At 38.7% G+C, this 22,474-nt stretch overlaps 9 protein-coding genes across 9 annotated transcripts; 6 read left to right on the top strand and 3 right to left on the bottom strand.

Annotated features, from left to right (window-relative positions):
- Positions 1-105: 105 nt before the first annotated feature.
- On the top strand, positions 106-1,791 carry J056_001776 (GTPase-binding protein rid1; the record flags this gene model as incomplete). The annotated part of the gene is made up of 4 exons (XM_009271404.1): positions 106-229; positions 274-766; positions 815-884; positions 931-1,791. 4 exons carry the CDS (start codon positions 106-108, stop codon positions 1,789-1,791), a joined length of 1,548 nt encoding a protein of 515 aa, XP_009269679.1.
- A 6,465-nt stretch (positions 1,792-8,256) lies between these two features.
- Positions 8,257-9,904, bottom strand: J056_001775 (Carboxypeptidase Y; the record flags this gene model as incomplete). The annotated part of the gene is made up of 3 exons (XM_009271403.1): positions 8,257-8,736; positions 8,782-8,879; positions 8,926-9,904. The coding sequence occupies 3 exons, from the start codon at positions 9,902-9,904 to the stop codon at positions 8,257-8,259; spliced, it is 1,557 nt and encodes a 518-aa protein (XP_009269678.1).
- Positions 9,905-9,981: 77 nt separating this feature from the next.
- On the top strand, positions 9,982-10,533 carry J056_001774 (Cell division control protein 31; the record flags this gene model as incomplete). The annotated part of the gene is made up of 1 exon (XM_009271402.1): positions 9,982-10,533. The coding sequence occupies one exon, from the start codon at positions 9,982-9,984 to the stop codon at positions 10,531-10,533; it is 552 nt and encodes a 183-aa protein (XP_009269677.1).
- A 67-nt stretch (positions 10,534-10,600) lies between these two features.
- Positions 10,601-14,588, bottom strand: J056_001773 (Casein kinase II subunit beta; the record flags this gene model as incomplete). The annotated part of the gene is made up of 9 exons (XM_009271401.1): positions 10,601-11,269; positions 11,316-11,360; positions 12,092-12,396; positions 12,441-12,573; positions 12,620-12,913; positions 12,966-13,440; positions 13,485-14,460; positions 14,511-14,516; positions 14,570-14,588. The coding sequence occupies 9 exons, from the start codon at positions 14,586-14,588 to the stop codon at positions 10,601-10,603; spliced, it is 2,922 nt and encodes a 973-aa protein (XP_009269676.1).
- A 587-nt stretch (positions 14,589-15,175) lies between these two features.
- On the top strand, positions 15,176-15,868 carry J056_001772 (uncharacterized protein; the record flags this gene model as incomplete). The annotated part of the gene is made up of 1 exon (XM_009271400.1): positions 15,176-15,868. The coding sequence occupies one exon, from the start codon at positions 15,176-15,178 to the stop codon at positions 15,866-15,868; it is 693 nt and encodes a 230-aa protein (XP_009269675.1).
- Positions 15,869-15,891: 23 nt separating this feature from the next.
- J056_001771 (uncharacterized protein) lies at positions 15,892-18,415 on the bottom strand (the record flags this gene model as incomplete). Its single annotated transcript, XM_009271399.1, has 3 exons — positions 15,892-16,146; positions 16,192-18,162; positions 18,212-18,415. 3 exons carry the CDS (start codon positions 18,413-18,415, stop codon positions 15,892-15,894), a joined length of 2,430 nt encoding a protein of 809 aa, XP_009269674.1.
- A 74-nt stretch (positions 18,416-18,489) lies between these two features.
- On the top strand, positions 18,490-20,731 carry J056_001770 (Thioredoxin domain-containing protein 5; the record flags this gene model as incomplete). Its single annotated transcript, XM_009271398.1, has 10 exons — positions 18,490-18,599; positions 18,648-18,772; positions 18,820-18,865; positions 18,913-19,134; positions 19,185-19,197; positions 19,248-19,381; positions 19,433-19,516; positions 19,563-19,668; positions 19,714-20,469; positions 20,522-20,731. 10 exons carry the CDS (start codon positions 18,490-18,492, stop codon positions 20,729-20,731), a joined length of 1,806 nt encoding a protein of 601 aa, XP_009269673.1.
- An 84-nt stretch (positions 20,732-20,815) lies between these two features.
- J056_001769 (putative alpha-ketoglutarate-dependent dioxygenase ABH7) lies at positions 20,816-21,694 on the top strand (the record flags this gene model as incomplete). The annotated part of the gene is made up of 2 exons (XM_009271397.1): positions 20,816-21,613; positions 21,668-21,694. 2 exons carry the CDS (start codon positions 20,816-20,818, stop codon positions 21,692-21,694), a joined length of 825 nt encoding a protein of 274 aa, XP_009269672.1.
- A 78-nt stretch (positions 21,695-21,772) lies between these two features.
- J056_001768 (Ras-related protein Rab-2-B) lies at positions 21,773-22,440 on the top strand (the record flags this gene model as incomplete). The annotated part of the gene is made up of 2 exons (XM_009271396.1): positions 21,773-21,907; positions 21,952-22,440. The coding sequence occupies 2 exons, from the start codon at positions 21,773-21,775 to the stop codon at positions 22,438-22,440; spliced, it is 624 nt and encodes a 207-aa protein (XP_009269671.1).
- Positions 22,441-22,474: the final 34 nt, after the last annotated feature.

Genomic DNA, 22,474 nt, shown 5'->3' with positions numbered 1-22,474 from the left:
GTGGAGCTCCGATCTAATGTATTATTTGTTACTTACTTCCTATTTCGTCAAGAGATTACGCGAGTTTTATCAAAATCGGTCATCTGACTATCTTGAACTCAGACTATGAAGAAAACACCTAAAACACCGCCTTTAGGCTTCTCTAATGAGATATCTATGCATAATAGGATGATTGACGAACAAGATTCCCAAGAATCCCCAAAGAAGTCAACTTTCGGTATTTGGTTCAGTAAGTTATATCCTTCTTTATAAACATCCTAACTTCCCTCAAAGACTCTAAAAAGAAGCAGCAAGATGAAAATAACAATGACGAATTCTGCAAAGCTTTCGAAAGAATGCTTGAACTTCGTGATATACCACTGCCCGTTAGGCATCAGTTACGCGCAATGGACAATCGTAAAAAGGAGAACATTTTGAAGGCTTCCGAGGTTGCCGCGCCTACCACAAAAACTAACGAACCTTCCCAATCAAAGCTAAAACCTAAATCTGGACAAAGTACAAATGCTGATAGATCTCCCGAAAAGTCAAACAAGCAATCAAATAGTCTAACTGGCGCATCAGGTAACATTGAAAAAGCTGACAACCCTATCTTGTTTGCAAAAATGCTCGAGAAAGAACACAGCACAACTCTATCCATTGATAAAGTTAAGCGCTTGAGACAACTTATTCGCGCAGAATCATCAGGATGGTTGTACGATTTCTTCGATGCTGGTGGATACGAAGGTCTTTGCAGTAGCCTCAGTGAAATACTCAAAGTGGAATGGAGGTATGTCTTTATCTTGAGACTATCAATGTGTCTCATTATAGCAACCAGGGAAGAGCAACACGATGATCAGATATTGCACGAACTTATGCGATGTTTCAAAGGCCTTTCAACTTCAGAGGTAAGTCCATATTTAATGCAAGAGGTTGTAACTAACCAGTCTCAAGATTGGATTACACGCTTTGTCTTCCAAGGCTCCAGAGCCATACAAATCCTTGGTTGACTTGTTGTTCACAGACAAGAAGCCTGGAAGTTTACCAACCCGGCAGTTGATGATGGAATTGATAAGTCTCATATTCGAAATCTTTGGTGAAAAGTCGTCAAGTGATCAGCTAATAAAGTCTCCAACAACTCAGAGCTATCTGAGTAACGTTAACGGATCAACAGACTCTGCTCAAATACAGCCACTAAAGGTACCAACCCCGTTCACAAGTGCCGGGGATATGGTGCGGCAGCTAATACATAATCCTATTAACCAAGCACTAGAAAGCCAGCATGAGTTTATCAAAATTGCTAAAAGACCTCGCGTTTACAAATTGTTTCTTAGTGAGATGTATGAAGTTCAGAGAGACTTCTTCTGGTTCGTCTTCTTCAACTTATCAACTTACACTAATTCAAATGATGACAGGTGTTTTGGCCATAAGAATAATGGCATTTGGTATTATCCCTCTGTTGATATGAGGCAAGTTGAACGCCTCCGATTCAGAGTACCAGGAGGAATGACAGCAGGGGTCGAGTATGAAGCTATAGGATATTTGACATCTATTTTCAGCTTAATCAATGCATTATCAGCAGCTAGTTTCAATGATGGTGAAGAAACTAGCAAAAATCTTCATAAGGATCTCTTTGCAAGCGGAATCGACAGATATATTTATACATCCAGGGCAGCAAGTCTAGCGCATTATCCTTTACTCCACTACAATATTTCGCTTTATCTTCATCTCGCCAAGCAATCAGGCTTCAGTATTCCAAACGTTATCGCAAGATACATCACACAACCACCGGAAAATGTACGAATCAAAAAGTAACTTTGCATAAATTTCTTACATGATAAATCTCGACAAACGCATTGTAATACTATCAAGATCATCTATAGCTGGTCTTACGTCCAAGTAGAATGACGGTGTATCAAGGCCCAGCTTGTTAGAACCTGCGTAAAAATCAATAACGTATCGTACACGCTGTCCGCAGCGATCTATGATCCAATCGTGTCTGTCAAAAGGAGGCATGTATCTGCGAGAAACGTTAGTCATATCTGAGTGAGTAAAAGCAATTCAAGTACCCTAAAGCAGTCTTAAGCCAGGCTTTCGGCGATCTATCGTTTGGGCGACCCTTAAAGCTGTGCAAATAAACTTTACAGTCGCTTTTACCATCTTCCCATTTCTTTATCTCCATCCAAGCTCTTTCGTTAACGGCATTATGAATGGGAACAATTGTGTTCATATCCTTTGGATTCGGCTTATGGCCCTTTCGATTCATAGCTTCAAAAAATTGTAGTTGTGATGGATACACCCAATTATCATTACTACCTGACGATTTGGGTATGCTACTGACTTCTTTGTTTAAAATTGGATTGCTGGTGTCTGCTTGACCTTCGCTGTATGGACATCCCTTTTGAGGCTCGCTGTTATTCGTAGTGAACGGCCACATTACCAAGTAGCTGTTGGAGGTTTTTGTTAGAGAGTGTGTATACAATTGAAGTACACTAGACCCACACGCCTATCACCACTAACTACAACACTCTCTATTCTCTCTTTACTGCAGTATTTCTGTATCATGTTGAGATAATTGTGGTTTTGGTTAGAGGGAGTGAGCGTGTTATTGAAATCAACTGTAAACGCTGCCCAATGGCTTCAAGTAATTGTAGCAAACTCTTTAAGAACGTTAAAATTGTCTTAATCGGTGTTCTTGTGCCTCTTCAATCAGCTGAGAAAATCACTCGTTGCATGAATAACACGCAGTTCGTAACGTTGATCGCAATAAACGTTAGGATTTCAAGCTGCTTAGGCCCCTTATCGAGTTTGTACAATATTTGTTGTTGTCCAAATTTCATTTATCAACGGCGTCGACACATGGATCAATATTAAGCAATGTATGACGCTTCATATGTCGCTTTATGACCCACTCCCGGCTCACCTGTTTAGTTCTCATGTCACTTTCGGGTGTATTATCGGATACTTACTGGTCGCCATTGACGCTACATCGGCCGGAGGCGATTGGCTATCACCTTACCTTAGGTAAATAGACCTCCTTTGCATGCAAAAGCAGGCTCCATGAGGCTGGCGGTATTCCTCACTGTCCGGCTTCCAAGTCTTCTACTGACCGGTCGCCATTAGCTCTGCACGAACAAAGGCTCACTGGCTAACACCTTTACGATAGTTTAATAGTCTTCCACTCAATTTTTAGCAGTTTTCAGTTGGCTAACTGCATCGTCGCCGCTCTCAGGCGTCTTGTCCGACACAGTGGTTGCCGCCATTCATGCCACTTCAACCAATACCCGCTGGATGTCACCACTACCATATTTCAAAAGCCTCACATGCACGCTTCACCATTGTTTCGAACGGATAGCTAAGGCTTTGGGTGCTTTGGAGCTTGCATTGTTGCTACAAGCAAAACTTAAGACACAGGCTCCTGATTTCACTATATCTTGGCACAACAACATGTTTACTTCCCGGACATGCAAATCACGTTTCTAGCAACCTTTTATTCTGCCATAAATGATTTCTCGTTCGTGCAGCACATTCATTTGTAACGTGAAGGTTGTTGAATTCGCTTAAACCAATTTAGGTTCGCCAAATACAGCCTATTGTATAACAAAAAGTCAGAACAAATGAGAGCTCGCGCTCCATGTGATATCAGCAAATTCGATGTGCTCGTCCTGGTTGTTAAGCTAATGAGTCAATCGAATTCTTTAATCACATACTAATTTCCTGTACTATTAATCCCGTAATAAACGCAATATCCCAATGGCCCCAACTTATTGCTTTTAAGTGACAGGTCTCCATCGTCTGAAATAATGGAAAGGATGAATTGACTGCGCCCAGAAAATACTTTGAATTGTAAGATGTGTGTACAGAGGAATGCACGGTGAACAATACAACTAAAACTTTATTAGAAAAAACCCTTATCACTGCAGGCTACGGAAAACCGAAAAGTAGGAGAATATTAGGGCACTGTGTATATAATTCTTAAAAATAAAGGAAAATCGTGTACAAATCAAACGCCGATCTACATCTGAATTGTTACGGTCACATGGATTGCCCACAGACAAAGGATTGCAGTTCATCGATGGCTTTTGGGCGAGATGATACAGACTTTCCCAAAATCGCTCTCATCCGCAAACAACGCTTAAAACAATCGTCACACAAAGAGAAACAACGCCACGCTCGATAACACACTAAGCATGTAAACAAACCGGCATGTGACAAATTGAGCAGATGTATTACCCTTTGAAGACTCCAATTACAACAGTTGAAATGGTCTATTCGTCTTCTAAAGATTCGGTGATCACTATGCAGTAATAAGGAACGCTATTTCCCCACTATACTACCGTTCAGGAGCGCTAGGTAACGTTTAAATTAAGGGAAGCTATAAAACTGGACAGATAAGGCGTCTAATTGGTCCATACCTCGTCTAAAAAGTCAGAAAATAGTTTGTGCTATTCAGGATCGCAACTAAGTATCTATCCATCGGCCAAAAGACGTACACTAACATGGTTAAAACAATGATATCAGTGTGGTGACTCGTCAATGTACGTATAATTAAAGAGCTAATTCAGGTTTATACGATAGGCGTGTTTGCTTAGTAAGTGCTAAGTCATGATAGAAAGATGGTAGAGCGATATTTCGAAGATCAGCCGTAAGTGCATGTCATTAGTTTATCTGAAATATTGCCGCTTAAAATGAATCAGTAGCACGTCGCTGGTTTGACGCGCAAAATTTAAGTGATCCTGCCAAAAGTAAGTAAGATTCATAGGAGTGTAAGACATGTGTAAATCGTGCTATCGTGACGAAAACCCATAAATTACAATCTCAATCCAATTTTATCGCCTTCGAGCTACAAAAGTACAACATCTTCTTTGCGCGAGCGTCTTAATTGCAGCTAGCAGGATGACTTCAGGATCAATCGGAAAACGAAACATTTTCTCACTTAAGGTAGTTGTATATGGAAATTGAATGGCCAATAAGAGCCCAATTCTTCAATTAGGAATATTTTCCGTATAGCGCATAGAACCCCACACACGACAGTTTCCATTGAATTGTCATATTTACTATCTAATAAGACCACAGCAAACACTAGACTAAACTCACTTCAAAAAATGAGGCATTGTGGGATGCGGTGTATATGTCTCTTTTGCGTAAAGAAACTCTTCATGTCGTATTTTGCTGTTTTGCGTAGCAACCAGCGCATGGGAGTCTTCTAACCGTCACATAGAATGAATGACAATGCAAAATTTCAGAGTTTCTAATAAAACTGGCTAATGAAACTCACATATAGACAACGATTGTACATCAAGAATTGTTCACTGCTAATCTCGATGGATTCTAACGATGGACTTGTAGGAGCATATAAGATCAAATACCGAATCCACCCATAAAATCGATAACTACAACACACAAAGTTGAATAAAAGGAAATAAACAGTAATGACGAAGTCTTCGAGTCATAGGGTCATTCACTCCATAGTACTGTTCACCAAAGGTAAGGAATAATTTTACAAAGTGAAAAGCCTCGAAATAAGAAATACGTTAAAATAGTGCAATAGAAATAATAATCAAGGATGTGATATCATGATTTGAAGGTGTCATCGAATTTTGACAAAGACGAAATCTGATTGTGACAACTATTGCCTAAAAAAGAAAAGAAGTTCAAATGACTTCCACGATGTCAAATAAAGGCAAAAACTTCAAGCTCAAATTCAATGTCTTTAAACTTAATGGGGATATTAAGTGAGCAGATTCACAAGTGACAAGGTATGACATTGAAGGTCATTATTGAGACCAATCTCCTGTATTTGAGCTGAAAAGCAAGGGAGTGGGAAATCAAGATCAAAGTCTAAGAACTCAAGTGAGATTGCTTTTGAATTAGGAAATGAAAGCAAGACTCGCAGATTGTCTGGAAGGAAAATGATATCAATCAAGTGATCAGCTAAAAAACGCAACGGGCAGCCCACAAGTCAAATAAGCATTGACGTCATCCAACCTATATAGCTATAACGGCAAGTAAAGGTGAAAAAAAGTCTAACAAAAGTCCATCAGAATTTGTTAATCAATATTTAGAAGATTAAACGTTGAAATATGAAATTCATGACCAATTTCACTCACACTTTATGGAAAGGAAATGTCGTCGTGCACTTGAATAAGTATATATATTGCAATGAAATTTCAATCACATTCATGACAAATGTAAATGCTTTAAAACCTTGAAATTTAACCGTATAAAAATCATTAGACTGCTTTAAGACATTGTCTTTAATCACGATTTTGAGCGCACAGTATTGAAAATGAGGTAGAGAGCATCGAAAGACGTCTTCATTGACAAGCAACAAGATTTAACTTGAAAAAGACTTGAAGAAACAAAACATGTCTAAAATGAAACTACTAATCCGAGCAAAGATCTTGTGAAGTTGATATCATTTATAATGATGTATGACTTGTAAACAACATCAGATATTAGACTTTCACGCAAATGTTTTGTGTTAAACGTCTACTTTCACAATAAGGAAAGGAGATTTCGCATTCCCCTTGGCCTCAGTGTTCCTGATTAAAAGGTGTATCAAATTAATGCTAAACCTTGAAACTTACAATTGTTTAACGTTAAGTAGTAATCTTAATGAAAGATAAACATAGAGCAGGTATGCTTTGAACCAGGTGTAATTTACGTTTCTTCCAATCGTGATGCTTTAGTTTCGGACTACAACTAAACAATTAATTATTTTATTCTTTTGACTATACTTTTAGGTTGTTTTTATTTTGTGACCACTTTGTATGCAACCTTGCGATGTAGCAGTGATCCAAATTGCTGAATAAGATTTTAAGGACTTCTCTTCTAATTGTCGCTTAAAATAGACTTGTCACATGCCATTACTGGTCGTTCTTCAGGAATTGTGAAATTCCTTCACGTGTTTGACATATCAACATCAACACACATGAAATGGTCGTGAGAACAAGCAGCAAATTGTAGCAATTATTCGATTAGGATGTTAAGGAGTAGCAGTGATATCGTCTATTTGAATTACGCAAGTCATGATTTTCGACCTGAATTAATTTTGATTTCACACTAAATTGAATTTTTTGCGATCTTTATTTGTAAATGATTTCAAAATCTCCCATGTGCTGCCATAATCATCATGCATTGATGGCATTACGAAACTTCTTTCACTGCTTCGGTTTTCGTATTCCTAAGTTGTTCATGACCATATCATATGAATCGTCGTTACCTTAAGTCAGTTTCACCGCGCTATGCCTGTCTTAATTCATGATTTCCTTTCAATTTACTGTTTTCATTGTAGAACTACCCCTCAAGGGAGTTCTATGGGGTTTCATTGTTGTTTTCAGCCGAACTTTACTCAGTGCGAATCAAATCATTACACCTTTCATATCATTCATTTAATAATTTTGACCAAGTAAAAAATGCTCCGGCAAGTTGGGTTTCGCTGTTGTTAAATATGCTGCCGACGATGTAAGACTTGAATTAACAATCTGAGAATTAGCAGCTCAAACACGGTGTTTAAGTATTTGGGGCAATTATCAACTTTAGTATTTGTTGTCCCGAGTTAGACTTACCAGCAAGGCTCTTAAATCTTTTAACTCCCCAAATCTTTCTGTCTACACTTGCTTAAAAATGAAAATCGCTTACGAGCTGATAAGTAAATAAGTTGTCAAAGCTCAATGTAACATATACAAGTAGCTAAAGGCAAGATTTCGCATAACTTTTTTTGTATGCAAATTTACAGTCTGGTTTTGAAACGCAAAATGTTACATTGTGCTTCTTTTATGCAGTAAATTGATAAGTTTCAAGTGAATTTTATCCAAAAGCTTAGTCAAGATAAAGGCATGACTAGGTCCTTCAACTTTACCGTCCTGCTGATCATAATCCTTATTGTGATGTGACTAGAATGGCTACAGCGGCGATAAGCTGCGTATAAATGCGTCCAATCAAGTTACGTAATATCGTTGGTTTATTTTAGGTCTTAATGTCGTTTACCTAGTCATCAATCCCATTTCAACCATCGAAATTTATTATAGCAACGAGATCTCTCTTACGAAACAGTGAAAGTTACCTTCATGTAAGGACTAGAATTAAACTATTCAGTGTAAGCAGTAACGCACGTTAAACTATATATGCTTCTTGTGCGGTTCGGACCGTCACTAATACATGAGCAAGTCTCAACCGAAATGACAGACGTGAATATTTACAATTCTTTGAGAACATACGGTCTATCTTCACATGTAAGGTCAAACTTTAATATACATTGCAAGTTTGTGAACAAATTCAAATGCCAGTGCTATTGAAAGATTGATCAAATATCCATTGGTTGAAGAAATTGATGGAAAACTCTGGTTGTGACATTGGAACCATATGGCTTGCTTCTTCAATTTCAAGGAATGTAAGATGAGCTTCACTTTGTTTTGCTGACTTGTACGAAGCGGCCTTTCTGCCATTGAAATACCACTCGTTATCATCAGATTGGGCAATCTCTTTTCCAAGCGGATGAGAAAGCTGTTCTACCCATTGCTTGTTTCCAATGTAATTACACATGAAATCAGCTTTTCCAGCATAGATTAAAACACTAACACCAGAATCCAAGAGATTTGGTATAGCAGGATCAGCTGAATTGTGCATTGAATCTCCTTGGCCCATAAATGATCTGTTTACGTCAAAGTTGCAGGACTGAAACTCGATATATTTTGGAACGCCAAGTTGCTTTTTGACTTCTGGTTTGTTTAAATAAGTTTGAATCCAGTCCATTTCCTGTAAATGTCAGGGTGAGAGTAATTCGAATATTATGAAACTAACTTTGTAGCACAAATCACCATCTTTCTCACGATCACAAGATTGACGAACATCATAAGGATTTAAGCCAAGTTGTTGGAAAGCGCCGTACATTCCAGACCCTATGATTAGAATTAGACAGATAAGAAAATAAAAAAGATGACCGACAGCAGTATAAAGCAGCAGGTAAGCAAGTAAAGCGACTATCTGTTTTGTAGCAAGTATCAATCAGAGTTTCACAGGTATGTGCTTTCGATTTAAGATTGGCGCACTCGGATCCGTTTGGTTCGAAGATTTGATATGGGCCATGACAGGCGTAATCATAAACAGAAGGGAATTGAACTTTTGGATTGGTTAAACCATTACCCAATAAGATAGACTTCAAGTTGATGTGTTTAAAGTCATCAAAAGAGCCATTGATTCTATAAAGACTCTTGTCAATTTGATTATGATTGTTGATAACGTCAGCGATAAGTGGAGCATAACGACCACCGTATGATTCAGCAGCGATAGAGAAAGGAAGGTGGGCATATGAAGAATAGTGTTTAAAGAAGATCTGGAGGAAGGCGTAGACATCATCAGCGGCGGCAGGAGTAGTATTAACATTATCAGAATCGGAATAAGAGTAACCAACGTTGATAGGCTGATCAAGGAAGAGCAAGTTAGCGTTGTTGTTCCAAGAGTAGTCATTGTAAGTAGTTGATTGACCGTCATTAGCGATGTTGCAAGGACCAAGTTCAGTCAAAAGACCAGTGGAGGAGGAGCAACCAGGGCCACCGTTCAACCACATAACCAAAGGATCAGATGAAGGATCAGCGCGAGACTCAAAGAACCAAAAGAACAAAGATTTTGAATCAGAGATATCGATATAACCAGAATACTGTTTGACGCCGGAATCGCACAAGGTAGGATGATGCAACCTAATTTGATGGTTTGGGAACTGATCATGAGACAGAACGAGGGGCTTATCGTGGTTATTGAACAAGTTTAAACCAAACGATTGTAAAGATGATTCAATTGAGGATTGGATTGAGGAAATGCCTTTATCCAAGTTGAACGAGGTGAAAGCGGATAAGCCATCAGCGTAGGAGGGCAAAGCGTAAGCCGACAAAGCCAGATTCGTTAGTGACAATAATTTTAATTTCATGGTGAATGAATTAATTTAACCGAGTCGCTCTTATCACAGGACAGTGAGAGAGTAAGACGCGTAATAAAAAATAAAAAATGTCATTATACGCATCTTCAAAATCGAGGAGAAAATCTACAAACAATCCAACAAACTCTTCCTCAATTTTAACGCCTTCAAATAACGTACATCCTTCACCAGTAAACAGCTTAACGGATGATCAGCGTCAAGAGATAAAGGAAGCTTTTGATTTATTCGATACAGACAAAGATGGCTCAATCGATTATCACGAATTAAAAGTTTCATTTAGAGCCTTAGGTTTCGATTTGAAGAAACCTGAAGTATTGAAATTACTACGTGATCACGATAGAAGGGGAGACGGTTTGATGGAATACGAAGACTTTTTTAAAATTATGACAGACAAGATCGTCTCACGAGATCCATCGGAAGAGATACGTAAAGCATTCAGTTTGTTTGATGAGCATGGCACGGGTAAAATTACTTTAACGTCATTAAGACGCGTCGCTAAAGAGCTTGGTGAACCTCTAGATGAAGAGGAATTACAGGCTATGATTGATGAATTCGATTTAGATCAAGATGGTGCCATTAACCAGCAAGAATTCTTCTCAATTATGACAGACGAGGTTTGATTGTTTAATTGGTTATATTTATGTAAAAAAGTAAATTATTATAATACATTGACAGAGAATTATCAATTCAAACATAAGAGGGATCACTGGAACTTTGTTTCAACCTTGATATCTGTAAATCCCTTTGAGCTTCTTGCCATCTCGCGAGCTTAGACATTTCATGTACGGGGAAACCGAATATCTTTGGCAAATACCTTTCAACACCGATAGCAGCATCTGTTGACGTAGCAGGTTTTGAAGTCGGCAGGTTATTTGAAGTCTTTGAAGGTAATTGTTGAGGATAAACGAGGAATAGCATATGCGGGAATGTTGTACCAAAATAAGCACCATCAATTGATCCATGACGACTTGATTTTGGTGAGTAAAGATCTTCACATCTTGGACAAAAAAGTTTAACAGCTTTGGTGTAGGGGACATCACTTAAACCGACGGGTAATAAAGACTGAGATGTGCAGAAAACTCTGGGACATCTACCAAAGTCGGCTCTTTTATGTTTGTCCAACATTTTAGCTAGACCGCGAGAGGTAATGATGTATCTCGCATGAATTAAGCCGTAAAGATATCTGGCGCTGTTCTCGATAGCATCCCTTTGCTCATCATCTAAATCTTCATCATCCAAATTATCAGTAATCAATTCCAAAGCCTGAGAATAATTTTGAACGTCATTGTTCAAGCCAGTCAAGTTGAATCTATCTAGGATATATTCCTCATCGACTTCGCAGAAGTATTCATTACCCTAGAGGGTATAAGGAGAAATAGAAAATAAAGATAAAGAAACGAACCTTGGTCGATAAGAACCAAGAAATCCAGCTATTTGAGAAAGAATCCTCGGAACCGGTTGTTAGATCATCTACTAAGAATTATTTATTTGATAATTTAAGGTAAAAACGCGACTCACTCATGGTCGAATGTTTTCAAGAGAAACATTCATCTCATGTTGAGTTCGAAGAGAATTTTTAATTTAATTTGTAAGGATTGGTGTTTTTTATTGGCCGCGTTGATTGCGTAGACTAATAATCACCCAGCTAAACCTTCGAATCGGTCAATTGCAACAGATGCATTTCAATCGATAAAGCCAAATTCTACAAGAGATGCTCTAGCTTTGATTAAATCTCAATCAAAGCATTTCTTTATGGGTAAAATCTACGATAGATCTTATCTACTCACTCCAGGCGATCTTCTCACTCTACCAAGGCTACAACAACCACTAGGATCTGTACTAAGCTTTAACCAGATTTCTCAACTTGGTAGTAGAGACTACACTTTAAACGGTGCTCCCTTCATTCACGACTTATCCATCCCACTCACCGTCGTTGAACACACTAGAGGTAAACTCCAACACAAAATCAAATTCAAGAAGCGTAAAGGTTATAAACGCGCTATCCCTTACAAGCAACCATATACAAGGCTTAGAGTCGGTCAGATTAATTGGTCTCCTTGATCTTCCTTCTTAATTTACACTATAAAATCTACTGTTCCTCCTTGTTGAAATATATATTTCCCTATTCTCCCCCTTTGTTGGCCATGACTTGACCTTACTCGGATTGCAATTTGTTACCTTGAACCTATCACCTTGCTTGAATTCTTCATTGATCGTAATAGCATCCCAGACGTGTAACTGGGCACTTATTCTATCCTTTTTACTCCCCCTATTATGATCTTCTACTCTGATTATTCTAAAGTTTCGTATTTTACGCTTTTCCACCTTGATATTACCTGCTTCTTTCCTCAGATTCGTCATTCTGTCCCTGGCTGCTAGAGCTAACTTAGCTGCCACTGATCCACTCAAGGATTTTATCTTTTGTATGCGATGCTTGCTTTCTGTCATTGCAATAATATTATCCAATTCATCGTCCACGTCAACTTTTATCGGTGAGCTTATCATCGACTATGCAACGATCACCTACCATCGTCAGCTCCACCCTCGTCTTTAGTCGCATCGGTTGTGGCGTCGTTAAGCCTGATTAAAATGTCCTCGATAAACTCTATTTCTTTGTTACGCTTGTATGATTCAGCCTCAGAATCTATATTAATTCGATTCTATCTCCATGGTCAATAATAAATTGAAAATATATAAATATCTTACCTGTTCATCTTGTAAACGTTTATTTTCTTCCACTTGATTCCAGGCGCTATCACCAAAATTATGTTCCATGTCCATATAAGCGAGAGGAAAAACACTGGTAACAACAACGTCTAATAACGCTATAATACCTCCATCCGGCGATAAACTGGAAAGGTTTGATATAAAGCCTGTAAGAGGTGGTTGAAACCCTAATTTGTCATCCCAGCGAGCAAGTGAAGTTGAATTACCGGATATACTAAGATTAGAAAGACCAACTGCGTCTAGGACATCAGTACCTTCATAGCCACTATTTAACTAAACAGTCAAGTAAGTTAAAGGTTGTATATAATGGCGCAGTACAACTCACCTTTGCGCCTATAATTGATATCTTTGCTCCTACTTTGATTTTATTTCTCTTTACAGCTCTGCTAAGGCAGCTATCGATTTGAGTATATATTGGATACCATCCATCACTAAGTTCAATCATCTTTTCGTCCAAAATTTGTGAAACAAAAAGTATCATCGGACGACTAGAAGATGAATCATGTTCCTGAATTCTCTTAACAGCAGAACGCTCAGCAAGATTAATTTCACGTTGGTATCTGTATAATAGTTGTCCCAAAACCTCTTGGTAAGACCATCTAGTCATCTCAGAGGGACAGCTTCTGATAATTGCAGATAATTTGGTAATAATGAACTTCCAATGATTTTTGACCCAGCGCAAATTAATAGATGTACATCCTCGATTCTTCATATCTTGGAATGCATTTGTTGAGGTATGGTTGGATGTAAAGGCAAAGTCTTGAGCCGATTGACAATTCATTTGTAGGACTATTTGAGGACTGATGATTTGTTAATCTTAAAGTGAGGTTTGACGAGGACTTACATATTGACAGCTCTGAGGTAAGCTAGGGTGTAACCCCATGGTCTAACACCGTAATCAGACATAGACTTTCGCTCAGAAGAAGATTTCAAGTTAAATACGCGATTTTTAGCTTTATGTTTGATGGGTTGATTGTTATTGAAAGGTTTGTTTGTAGATGCACCTATTTTTGTCGAAGGGATGACACCTTGTTTAAATGGAGTAACGAACTTTTGTCTCTTTGGGGGTTTGTTAGATGTTATACCAAGACTTAGTCTAGGTTTGGATGATTTGGGAGTTACATTATTATCGAGATGACTATTAGAGTTGATTAAGGGTGATTTGAAAGGGGTTGAGTGTTGATTTTTGACAATATGCTTGTTGAGTAGTTGTAATGGTTGCAGAGGTTGTAAAGGAGTATTGCTTCGCTTAGAAGGTGTAAAATGATCAGATTCGAGAGAATTTTCCAAATGATATGGTGTTGATAATTGAAGGTTATTGTTAGAATCTACTGGTTTATGGTTGTACTTTGATTTAGCGTTATCAATTGCGTGCTGAGAAGGAATAGGCATTGGTGCACCTGCAGCAGTGACGAAGCCGATGAAACCAGGATTATTGAGATGTTGTGGATCACTATTATCAACATGATCAATATCATCATTATAATCGTTATAATGATTTGATAGATTATTTAAAGCATCAACGCGTGAATTATGAGTTTCAGTTAGGTGATTGTCCTCAGAGACATCAGCGTCCAACAATTTAGCAGCTCTTTTGAAACCATCATTTGAAGGAGGTTGAATAGGAATTCCACATCCACTTGTGAAACCAACAAAGTGATCAGTCGTAGGTGATTGAGGAGGAGTATCTTGAATGATATCGTCTGGATTAAACTGATTTACGTCATCGTTATCAATCTTTGAGATTGATCTTTTTAGAGTTGGTGAAGGTGAGCTTAATAGGTCGTTATCAAAGTTGATACCTTCAAATATACCAGAGTCTATTGGGGGTTGTAGGTGAGTATGAGTGTGCTCACGACTATCAACGTACTCGTATCTATTGGAATATTAATTCCAACGAATCAAATTGAAATTTCTCAATTTACCTACAATTCAACTGATTCGACATGAGCGTGCACGCGTAACAACGCGTTTATCAAATAGAAATACAATCATCAATAATCAATAAGAAACCATTAGCAGCTTTTTCAATTTCAAGTACTTTGATTTCATTAACGTAATAATTATTACCCACTTTACTCAGCTTGATATCGTTTAGATTATTGATTGATTTGTAATTGCTATCAAAATCCAAATACTTTGAAGTGATTAAATGAGATTTCAACCAATTCTCTAAATTACCTGGATAACCCATCTGGTGAGGTCTTTGATTTAGATTAATAATAGCCTTATTAGTTGGTGATAAAACTAATATATGGCTAGAAGGATTATTAAGTAATAAATCCTATTTAACGTATTAGAACCGTTTGTTAATACGCTTTTTACTCACAATATCCTCAACTGATCGAATATAATCATAGAAGATAGATCCATGTTGTAATGTTAGAAGATCCGTCAACTTTGGTTTATTCGTTGTTTCGATTGGTTTATTGTATATTCTACTGAATTTATACTCTATTGGCATGTAAATCGCACTGACTAATCCAAGCAACCCAATTGGCCACAATATCTTCATTGTTTAGTACAATCATCCCCATGTCAAATTCAGACGCTACTTCACCATTACTCAACAACACCAATTCAGATTCATCTAATCAAAATGGTTTATTTACTCAATACAGTAAACACGTAGCTGTTATATCACTCCTCAGCCTAATATCAACTCCAATACTCATGATTTTAAACTCTGGTAACTTTTTCTCGCCCTTCACCCTCCATCCTATCTTTCAATGTATCGCCATTTCTCTAATCGTGCTATCAATCCTATCTTTGCAACCTACGTCATCTGGTAATTCAAAGTTAAAAGCTTTCGATAAACACAGAAAGTTTATCTCCTATTTCAGCTTACCTTTCTTCCTCATTGGCTCATCCGCTATGTTTTATAACAAATTTTCACACTCTGCCCCACACTTCACCACTTGGCACTCTACTTTCGGCTTAATCTCTCTCTCTTTCCTGATCCTTCAAGCCTCTGTTGGTATTGCCTTCACTATCCCCTCAAAAGATTCTCCTATTCTCCCTAAATCCCTATACAAATACCACAGATTGTCCGGTTACTTCGTCTTGCTCCCTCTCTTAGCTATAACTGCTACTTTAGGTGCTGGTCACTCTACTTGGTCATCCACTCAAGCTCCTTTGCCCGTCAGATTGATATTTGTAGACACTGCTGCTATTCTACTTGTCTTATCTATCTGGTCAGGCATTCAGAAGCATAAACTTGGTTTCTAATTATATTCATAAAATATTATTATCTACTGATTTATACGCGCATAAAATCCTGCTTCTCCTCCACCAACTAAAACATCATGTGCCCATTTCGTACTTTCAAACCAACTCTTAGAACCTTCTTCATCCACCCCTTTCAATAACTCTACAATATCTAACATTGAAAGTATTGCACTATCTGGTTGAAGTCGAGGTAATTGCTTGAACTTCTTTCTATCACTTGATTTGTCGTGTGTCTCGTTGAGTATTGCTCCAAGTCCTGAAAGTGATAAAAGCTCATTCTACAACTTGTCAGCAAAACGCATTACCCATGGCAAATCACTCACCTCAATTGCCTTCTGCACATCTCTTCTAGATGTCAATTGAGCAAGCGTACGCCTTACAATTGCAAGTTCCGGCTTCAACTCATAAGGGCGCTTATCACTAAATGTACTTTCCAAACTTGCCACAAACTCCTCTAATTCTTTCAAAAGTCGGTCTAATTCCGCGTTGAATTTTTCATCTTCCGTTTTTGCTCTCTCCAATACCCTAGCTCTGTCAGCAAGACGAGGCCAAACATCAGCTAACATAAGTCCACGCTCCTTCAATTTCTCTTCACCATCAATATCATCTAGTGAGCATAATTCACATTGACATGTAAATCCGTGCTTTCTCAGCTCTCCTCTTCTCTCTTGCTGTGATGGTGGAACTGAACTACCACCGCCTGTTCCAGGAACATACGAGTGAAGTAACTCTTGTCCCTTTCTTAGTGGCGTCAATGCTCTAGACATTATTACATCACCAAGGTGAATTGAAGCCACATTGGGTACGCATGAGTGATTTATTATAGCAGGAAGTGAGTGAAGCATACATGGTGTCTCTGCACCTGCTATACTTGCATGTCCGAATGCGTTATACTTTAAAACACTTCCAACTCTTCTCGGATCAACATCAATCACAGGTAATTTTCCTTCTTTGTCGAGCATTTCTACTGCTTCATCTTCATCAACTGTAAGTGGAAATCCTTCTCTAAGATACTCTGTCAAAAGCGGCTCGGTTGGTGATCCGCACAATCCCAACACGCGTTTAGCTAAGAATGGCATATCTTCTATGGCATGACTTATACGCGTTCTAGCTAACACTTGTGCGGTACCATGAAGTGTCTTGTGAGAGTAGTTAAGCTCCATTATTGTCGTGTGCTCTTTAGAATTTCTTCTATCCGCGTCAGATGGATATGCTGTGCCTACTGCCTTTCCTACGAGCATCAACGTTCCAGGCTCGACGTCTTGCGTAGCCAAGACCCCTCTACCTCTACCATCTATATCCTTTACTTCAATAGGACCAATATAATCAGCGACATCAAGTCTTGGAGCAATATAACGTTGCTTTTCCTTGAACAGCTCGGTCACGTCAAATTCCCCTTCATCACGTTCCAGTCGCCTCTTTTTAATTAATTCATTTACTCTCCTCACTTCTCCTTGCAATTCTGGATCTTGAACTCCTTTAATTAAATTTTCTGCTTCTTTAAACAAGCGCATATCATAAGCTGCCCTAGCTTGGTTTAAAAATGCTCTGCTCTTTTGCTGATTATCTCTTGCGAGTTTTAGCGCCTCAGCTGAAGTTCTATAAGCAGAACCAAGTTTATGAACACCAAAGTAGACATCACTGAGGCGAATTTTAGCCTCATATGACAAAGGATTCACAGAAAGCACTTGATTGAGATCATGTATAATGTCCCATAAGTCATTATCATCATTGTTCGCTTGCGCCATCAGTTGATCTACTTCCTTATTATCAGAGGGTTGCTCGAGAGGGTAAAACCACTGGACATCATTGATTAGATTGTCTGAATCCGACAACAGGCGCGTATCAGATTTAGCTGGAACGAATATACCATTTTTGGTAACGTATGGTTCTTTTATCAAAAGTGTAGAGCCATAAGGCAAGATAGCATCGGATGGAGCAGTAGGAGAAGGTGTGTAGTGAGATAAAGTGAGAGGAATGCCATTTCCTTCCTTATCATCGACAATTGCATGTAAATCGAACAAAGTGTTAGGATTGCTGATGACTCTGACAATCACAAACTTGCCGGAATGTCTGTGAGGGAATTGAAGGTCTTTGAGTTGCATGTATTCCAAGTCTTCAATTGGAGTTTTAGACGCAGGAATAACGTTATTATCAAATACTTGGCTCTGTCTGATGAAACCAACGCCTGCTTCTCTATCCCTTAGAACCCTTTCACGCTCTTTAGCGCCACGAATGAGAAGAGCTTTGCGAGGAACAATCTTAACGTTCTTCACTGGAGCATTAATAGATTTCTGAAGGATTTTTTATAAGGAAATGCGTGTTCTGGGAGAAAACACTCACGTTATGATCATCTTCAATCTTCTTAAGCGATCTCAAGTAATTCTCTAACAACGATAATACAGCACCTTGAATGAGATCATCTGCAGATCCTGCTAAAACTTTAGCTAGCGTTGCATGTTCCTCTGGGTTGAGTAGATCTGGAATTTGAGAATCCGTGGGTGGATCTACACCAAGAGCGTTCAAAGATTTAAGCAGATCATCCATTTTTTTGTTATTTTATTATTTTATTTGTTATAGCCTAGAAGATCGTCGTCGACGTTGTCTGTAACCACTTCAATATGTTGCTTAAAATTACTGCAATATTTTCATTCGCTGCGATTGCTCTGGCTGCGACATCAGCGCAACTCGATTCTTCAAATTTCCACCAATCGATATCATCGGGAACTTGGTTGGCGGCATTACAGTCATAGGAGCTCAAACTCACGCTTATTTGCAGGTTAATCGAACATTATACGCCAACTTGCAGTCACTGTATCGCTTTTGAATCAACTTGGAATCAGTTGATCGCTCATTTCGAGCAAGATGTCCATTTTGGTCAAGTTGATTGCGATTCCTCGGAAGGTACTTGATCTTAAATCAATTGGTCACTGCTAAATTAGTACCAATAGACATTTGCAAAGAATACGATGTAAAAGTTACACCTGCTCTCTCTTTGTCAGTCGTTTCCTTTATCATTCTACCAATCCTCTCAATTCTCACAGCTTCAAGGATGGCGTATTATCAGAGCTACATGCTGGTAGTAATGCTTACAAAGACCTAGCAAACTACATTAAATCCCATCTCATCTCTTTGCCAAGCTACTCAGAATCCTCTCCACCAAACCCATACGGTGAGGTTACTCAGCTTTCTGACAGCAACTTTCAAAATTATGTTGGCAATGAAGGCGATGGAAAGATCGTCTGGATCAAATACTTTGCTCCTTGGTGTGTATCTCTTTTTTACGGCACGCAATGCTAAATGTCTCATTTACTAGGTGTCCTCATTGCGTGAGTTATTTTGCTTTAAATTTACAAACTTCCAAGCTAACCTATATTAGCAACGTCTCGCTCCGGTTTGGGAAGAACTCGCCGAAAAATTCAGGGGAAGACTGAATATTGCATCAGTTGATTGTGAACAACATCACAAGCTATGCCAGAATGAGAAAGTCAGTAGCTACCCTACATTTACAATGTTTGTTTTGATCTCAATCATCGTGGTTACTCGACCTAACTAATGTCTCAGGTACTCAGATACCAACAAAAAAGTCTACAAAGGCGGTAGAAATTTGAAAAAGCTGACAGAATTTGCTGAGAAGGTGGTTCAACCGTGAGTATAAGTTTTGATTGATTGGCTCTACTAAACTAAACTAAAGAGGTATGCTTGAAATTACAAGTGAACAGTTTGAAACATCAAGTGTCAAAGAGGAAATCTTTTACCTCTTTCTGCATTCACCCTTGAGCTCTACAAACTATGATCAAGTAAGTCACTCTTCAAGGTATGCAATCTCGTTAACGACAATTTAGGTTATTCTTGACAAGTCTATTAGTGGCTTGATTGGTGGACCAAGAATATACAGATCGAAAGACGATAGATTATTTGCTAAATACGGGTTCAATCTCAATGATGGCAGCGTATTCCTTGCTTTCAAAGATAACGATTTGAACACACCTGCATCAAAAGTAAAATTGACAGACTTTGGTAGTCTGAATGATGAAGCGAAGGACAATGTAACACATGCGGGCGTGAAGGAGCTTACTGATTGGCTCAAATTCAATTCTTTCCCGACAGTTGTAGACGCATCAACCGTTTTCAATGAGCTTTTGAACGCTGATACTCAGCAGTATCTGGTCATCCTACCTCTCGAAGTTGACTCAGATGATTTTGAGTCATCCAAGAGTAAACTAGCTGAGATCGCAAAAGCATGGATGAGAGGGGGTAGAAATATGATGGCAGAGCATGGCGTTTTAAAGGGTGGTCCTGGATCATCGACAATATTCGCATGGGTCGATGCAAAGAAATACAATAGATGGCTATGGAATATGTATGGATATACCCATGAGTCCAACTCAGGAAAGGAACATAGACAAGTCATAATAGCAGATCCGAACAGGTTGGAGTACTATAACATGAACTTTGATGGTCAAACTACTACGTTAGATGGGCTTTCTATTTTCAGCGCACTTGAGGGTGTTTATCAAGGTCAACTCCAACCAAAGTCATCACAGAACGCCTTTGAGTACACAATTCAAACTCTTCATAAGAGATTGACATCATTCAAGGTGAGTTGATGTTTTTTTCTGCAATATAATCGTCTACTAACGCTCAAAGCAGTCGCTAGTTGAACATCCATTCAGAACTTTTATTATTATAGTGTTGATTGCTGTAGGTTTAGGAGTGGCAATTTACGCAATGTCTGGTGACTCTAGCACGAGTATGGATGATGGACTTCACTTATTTTCTAGCGGGACAGCAGGCAAAGGGAAAAGTAGCGCAAGAGATTATTATCAACCAACGAACAAAGACAGCAGAAGAATAGATTAATCGAGTCTAGTGTATGGAAATGAAAGTATAGTGTAAAATATGCATAATTATCTTATCTCGTTTTGTCAATACCATCATTGCGAAATGTTCAAGAGAACGCTAGCGAGATTGAGTCAGGCGGAGAGGCTAAATCTTAGTCAGGGAGGCAGTAGTAAATTATTCGATCTCAGCAATATAGATAAAACTGCACTTAGCAAGATAGATAGCGAGGACTTGATCATATATCCAAGCTTCTTAAACGGGGATGAGCAGAGAACTATGCTTATGCAGATGCTAAAGAAACTGGACAGAGTTTGTGGTAAGCCAAAGAGAAGTCCTAGCTTGCTCGAGGAACATTACAAGCAGTACAAGGAAGGTGATCTGCAGAAGCTATTTTGTCATCCAGATATGTACAGATGGGAAACGAGCCATTTTGATAATGTTATTACTGGATACAGAGAGGCAAATATACGATCAATGACGGTACCTAACGCAGAGACAGAGCAAGGAGTTAAGGGGATACTTGAAAGGCTATACAAGTGCTTGTATGACAATGCAACAGATTATACAAGAGATCAAGCAGCTAAGCCACCTAAGAACGAGAGATTACAGGATGATGAGTTATCGATACCACATTGGTTACAGGCACATATACTTCAACTTTCACCAAAGGGATCTATTCAAGCGCATGTTGATAATGAGGATGCTATGGGATCAACGATAATGGGACTGAGTCTGGGTGAATGCAGACAAGTAGAGTTTTTAAATGAAAAGTATGGCAAATTTACAGCGTATCTTCCAAGTGGAAGCGTCTACTTGCAAAGATCAAAGTTGAGATATGAATACAAGCACTCAATATTGCAAGGTGAAGGTAGAGACCAAAGATTGACTTTGATGTTGAGGGTGAGTGACGTAGCTAAATATCAAGGCTTAGATATACATGCTGATTAAAAACAGGACCAACCGGTGAAAACGGATGAATAATGTAACAAGAAAAACCGATAAAGAATTCATATTTGGTTATGTCAAGTTCAAACTGCACAACCACGTTGTTTCACACCAATGGATGAATTGGGCTGGAAGTACATATTGAAATATTGTATAATTGGGGATGCGGGTGTTGGGAAGTCGTGCTTGCTGTTGCGCTTTACAGATGACAAGTTCGATAAGAATACGATGACGACTCTAGGTGTTGAAGTGGGTAGATAGCGAGTGTAAAACTATGTGCTTATAGAGTTTAGTTTGGCTGCAGAATAATATCAGTAAATGACAAGGAGAGGGTAAAGGTACAGTGCTGGGATACGGCTGGCTCTGAGCAGTTCAGATCAATAACACGATCTTACTTTCGTGGAGCGGCAGGATGCTTGTTGGTGTACTCAGTGGGGAACAGGAGAAGCTTTGAGAATCTAGATATGTGGCTGGATGATATAAGGAGAAACGCGGACGAGAATTTGACAGTATTAGTCGTAGCGAACAAGACAGACATAGATATGAATCAGCGGGAAGTGAGCGTAGAGGAAGGGGTAAAGTGGTCAGAACAGAGGGAATTACAGTTTTTAGAAGTTAGTGCGAAATCGGGACAAGATGTGGATCAAGCATTTGATAAGAGTGCCAAAGCGATACTGGCAAAGCTCAATCACGGAGCATTTAAGCCGCGTGGAAGCAGCAGTACAAGCCAAGGAGTGTTATCGTTAGACCAATTTACGAATAAAACGAGTGGATGTTGCTAGACATAGCTATAAATTGATTCAACGTATGTATTTT

Source organism: Wallemia ichthyophaga (assembly GCF_000400465.1).
Source record: "Wallemia ichthyophaga EXF-994 unplaced genomic scaffold scaffold18, whole genome shotgun sequence".
Lineage (NCBI taxonomy): Eukaryota > Fungi > Basidiomycota > Wallemiomycetes > Wallemiales > Wallemiaceae > Wallemia > Wallemia ichthyophaga.
Note: the sequence above shows the minus strand (reverse complement) of the source record. Positions and strands in the feature narration are given on the sequence as shown.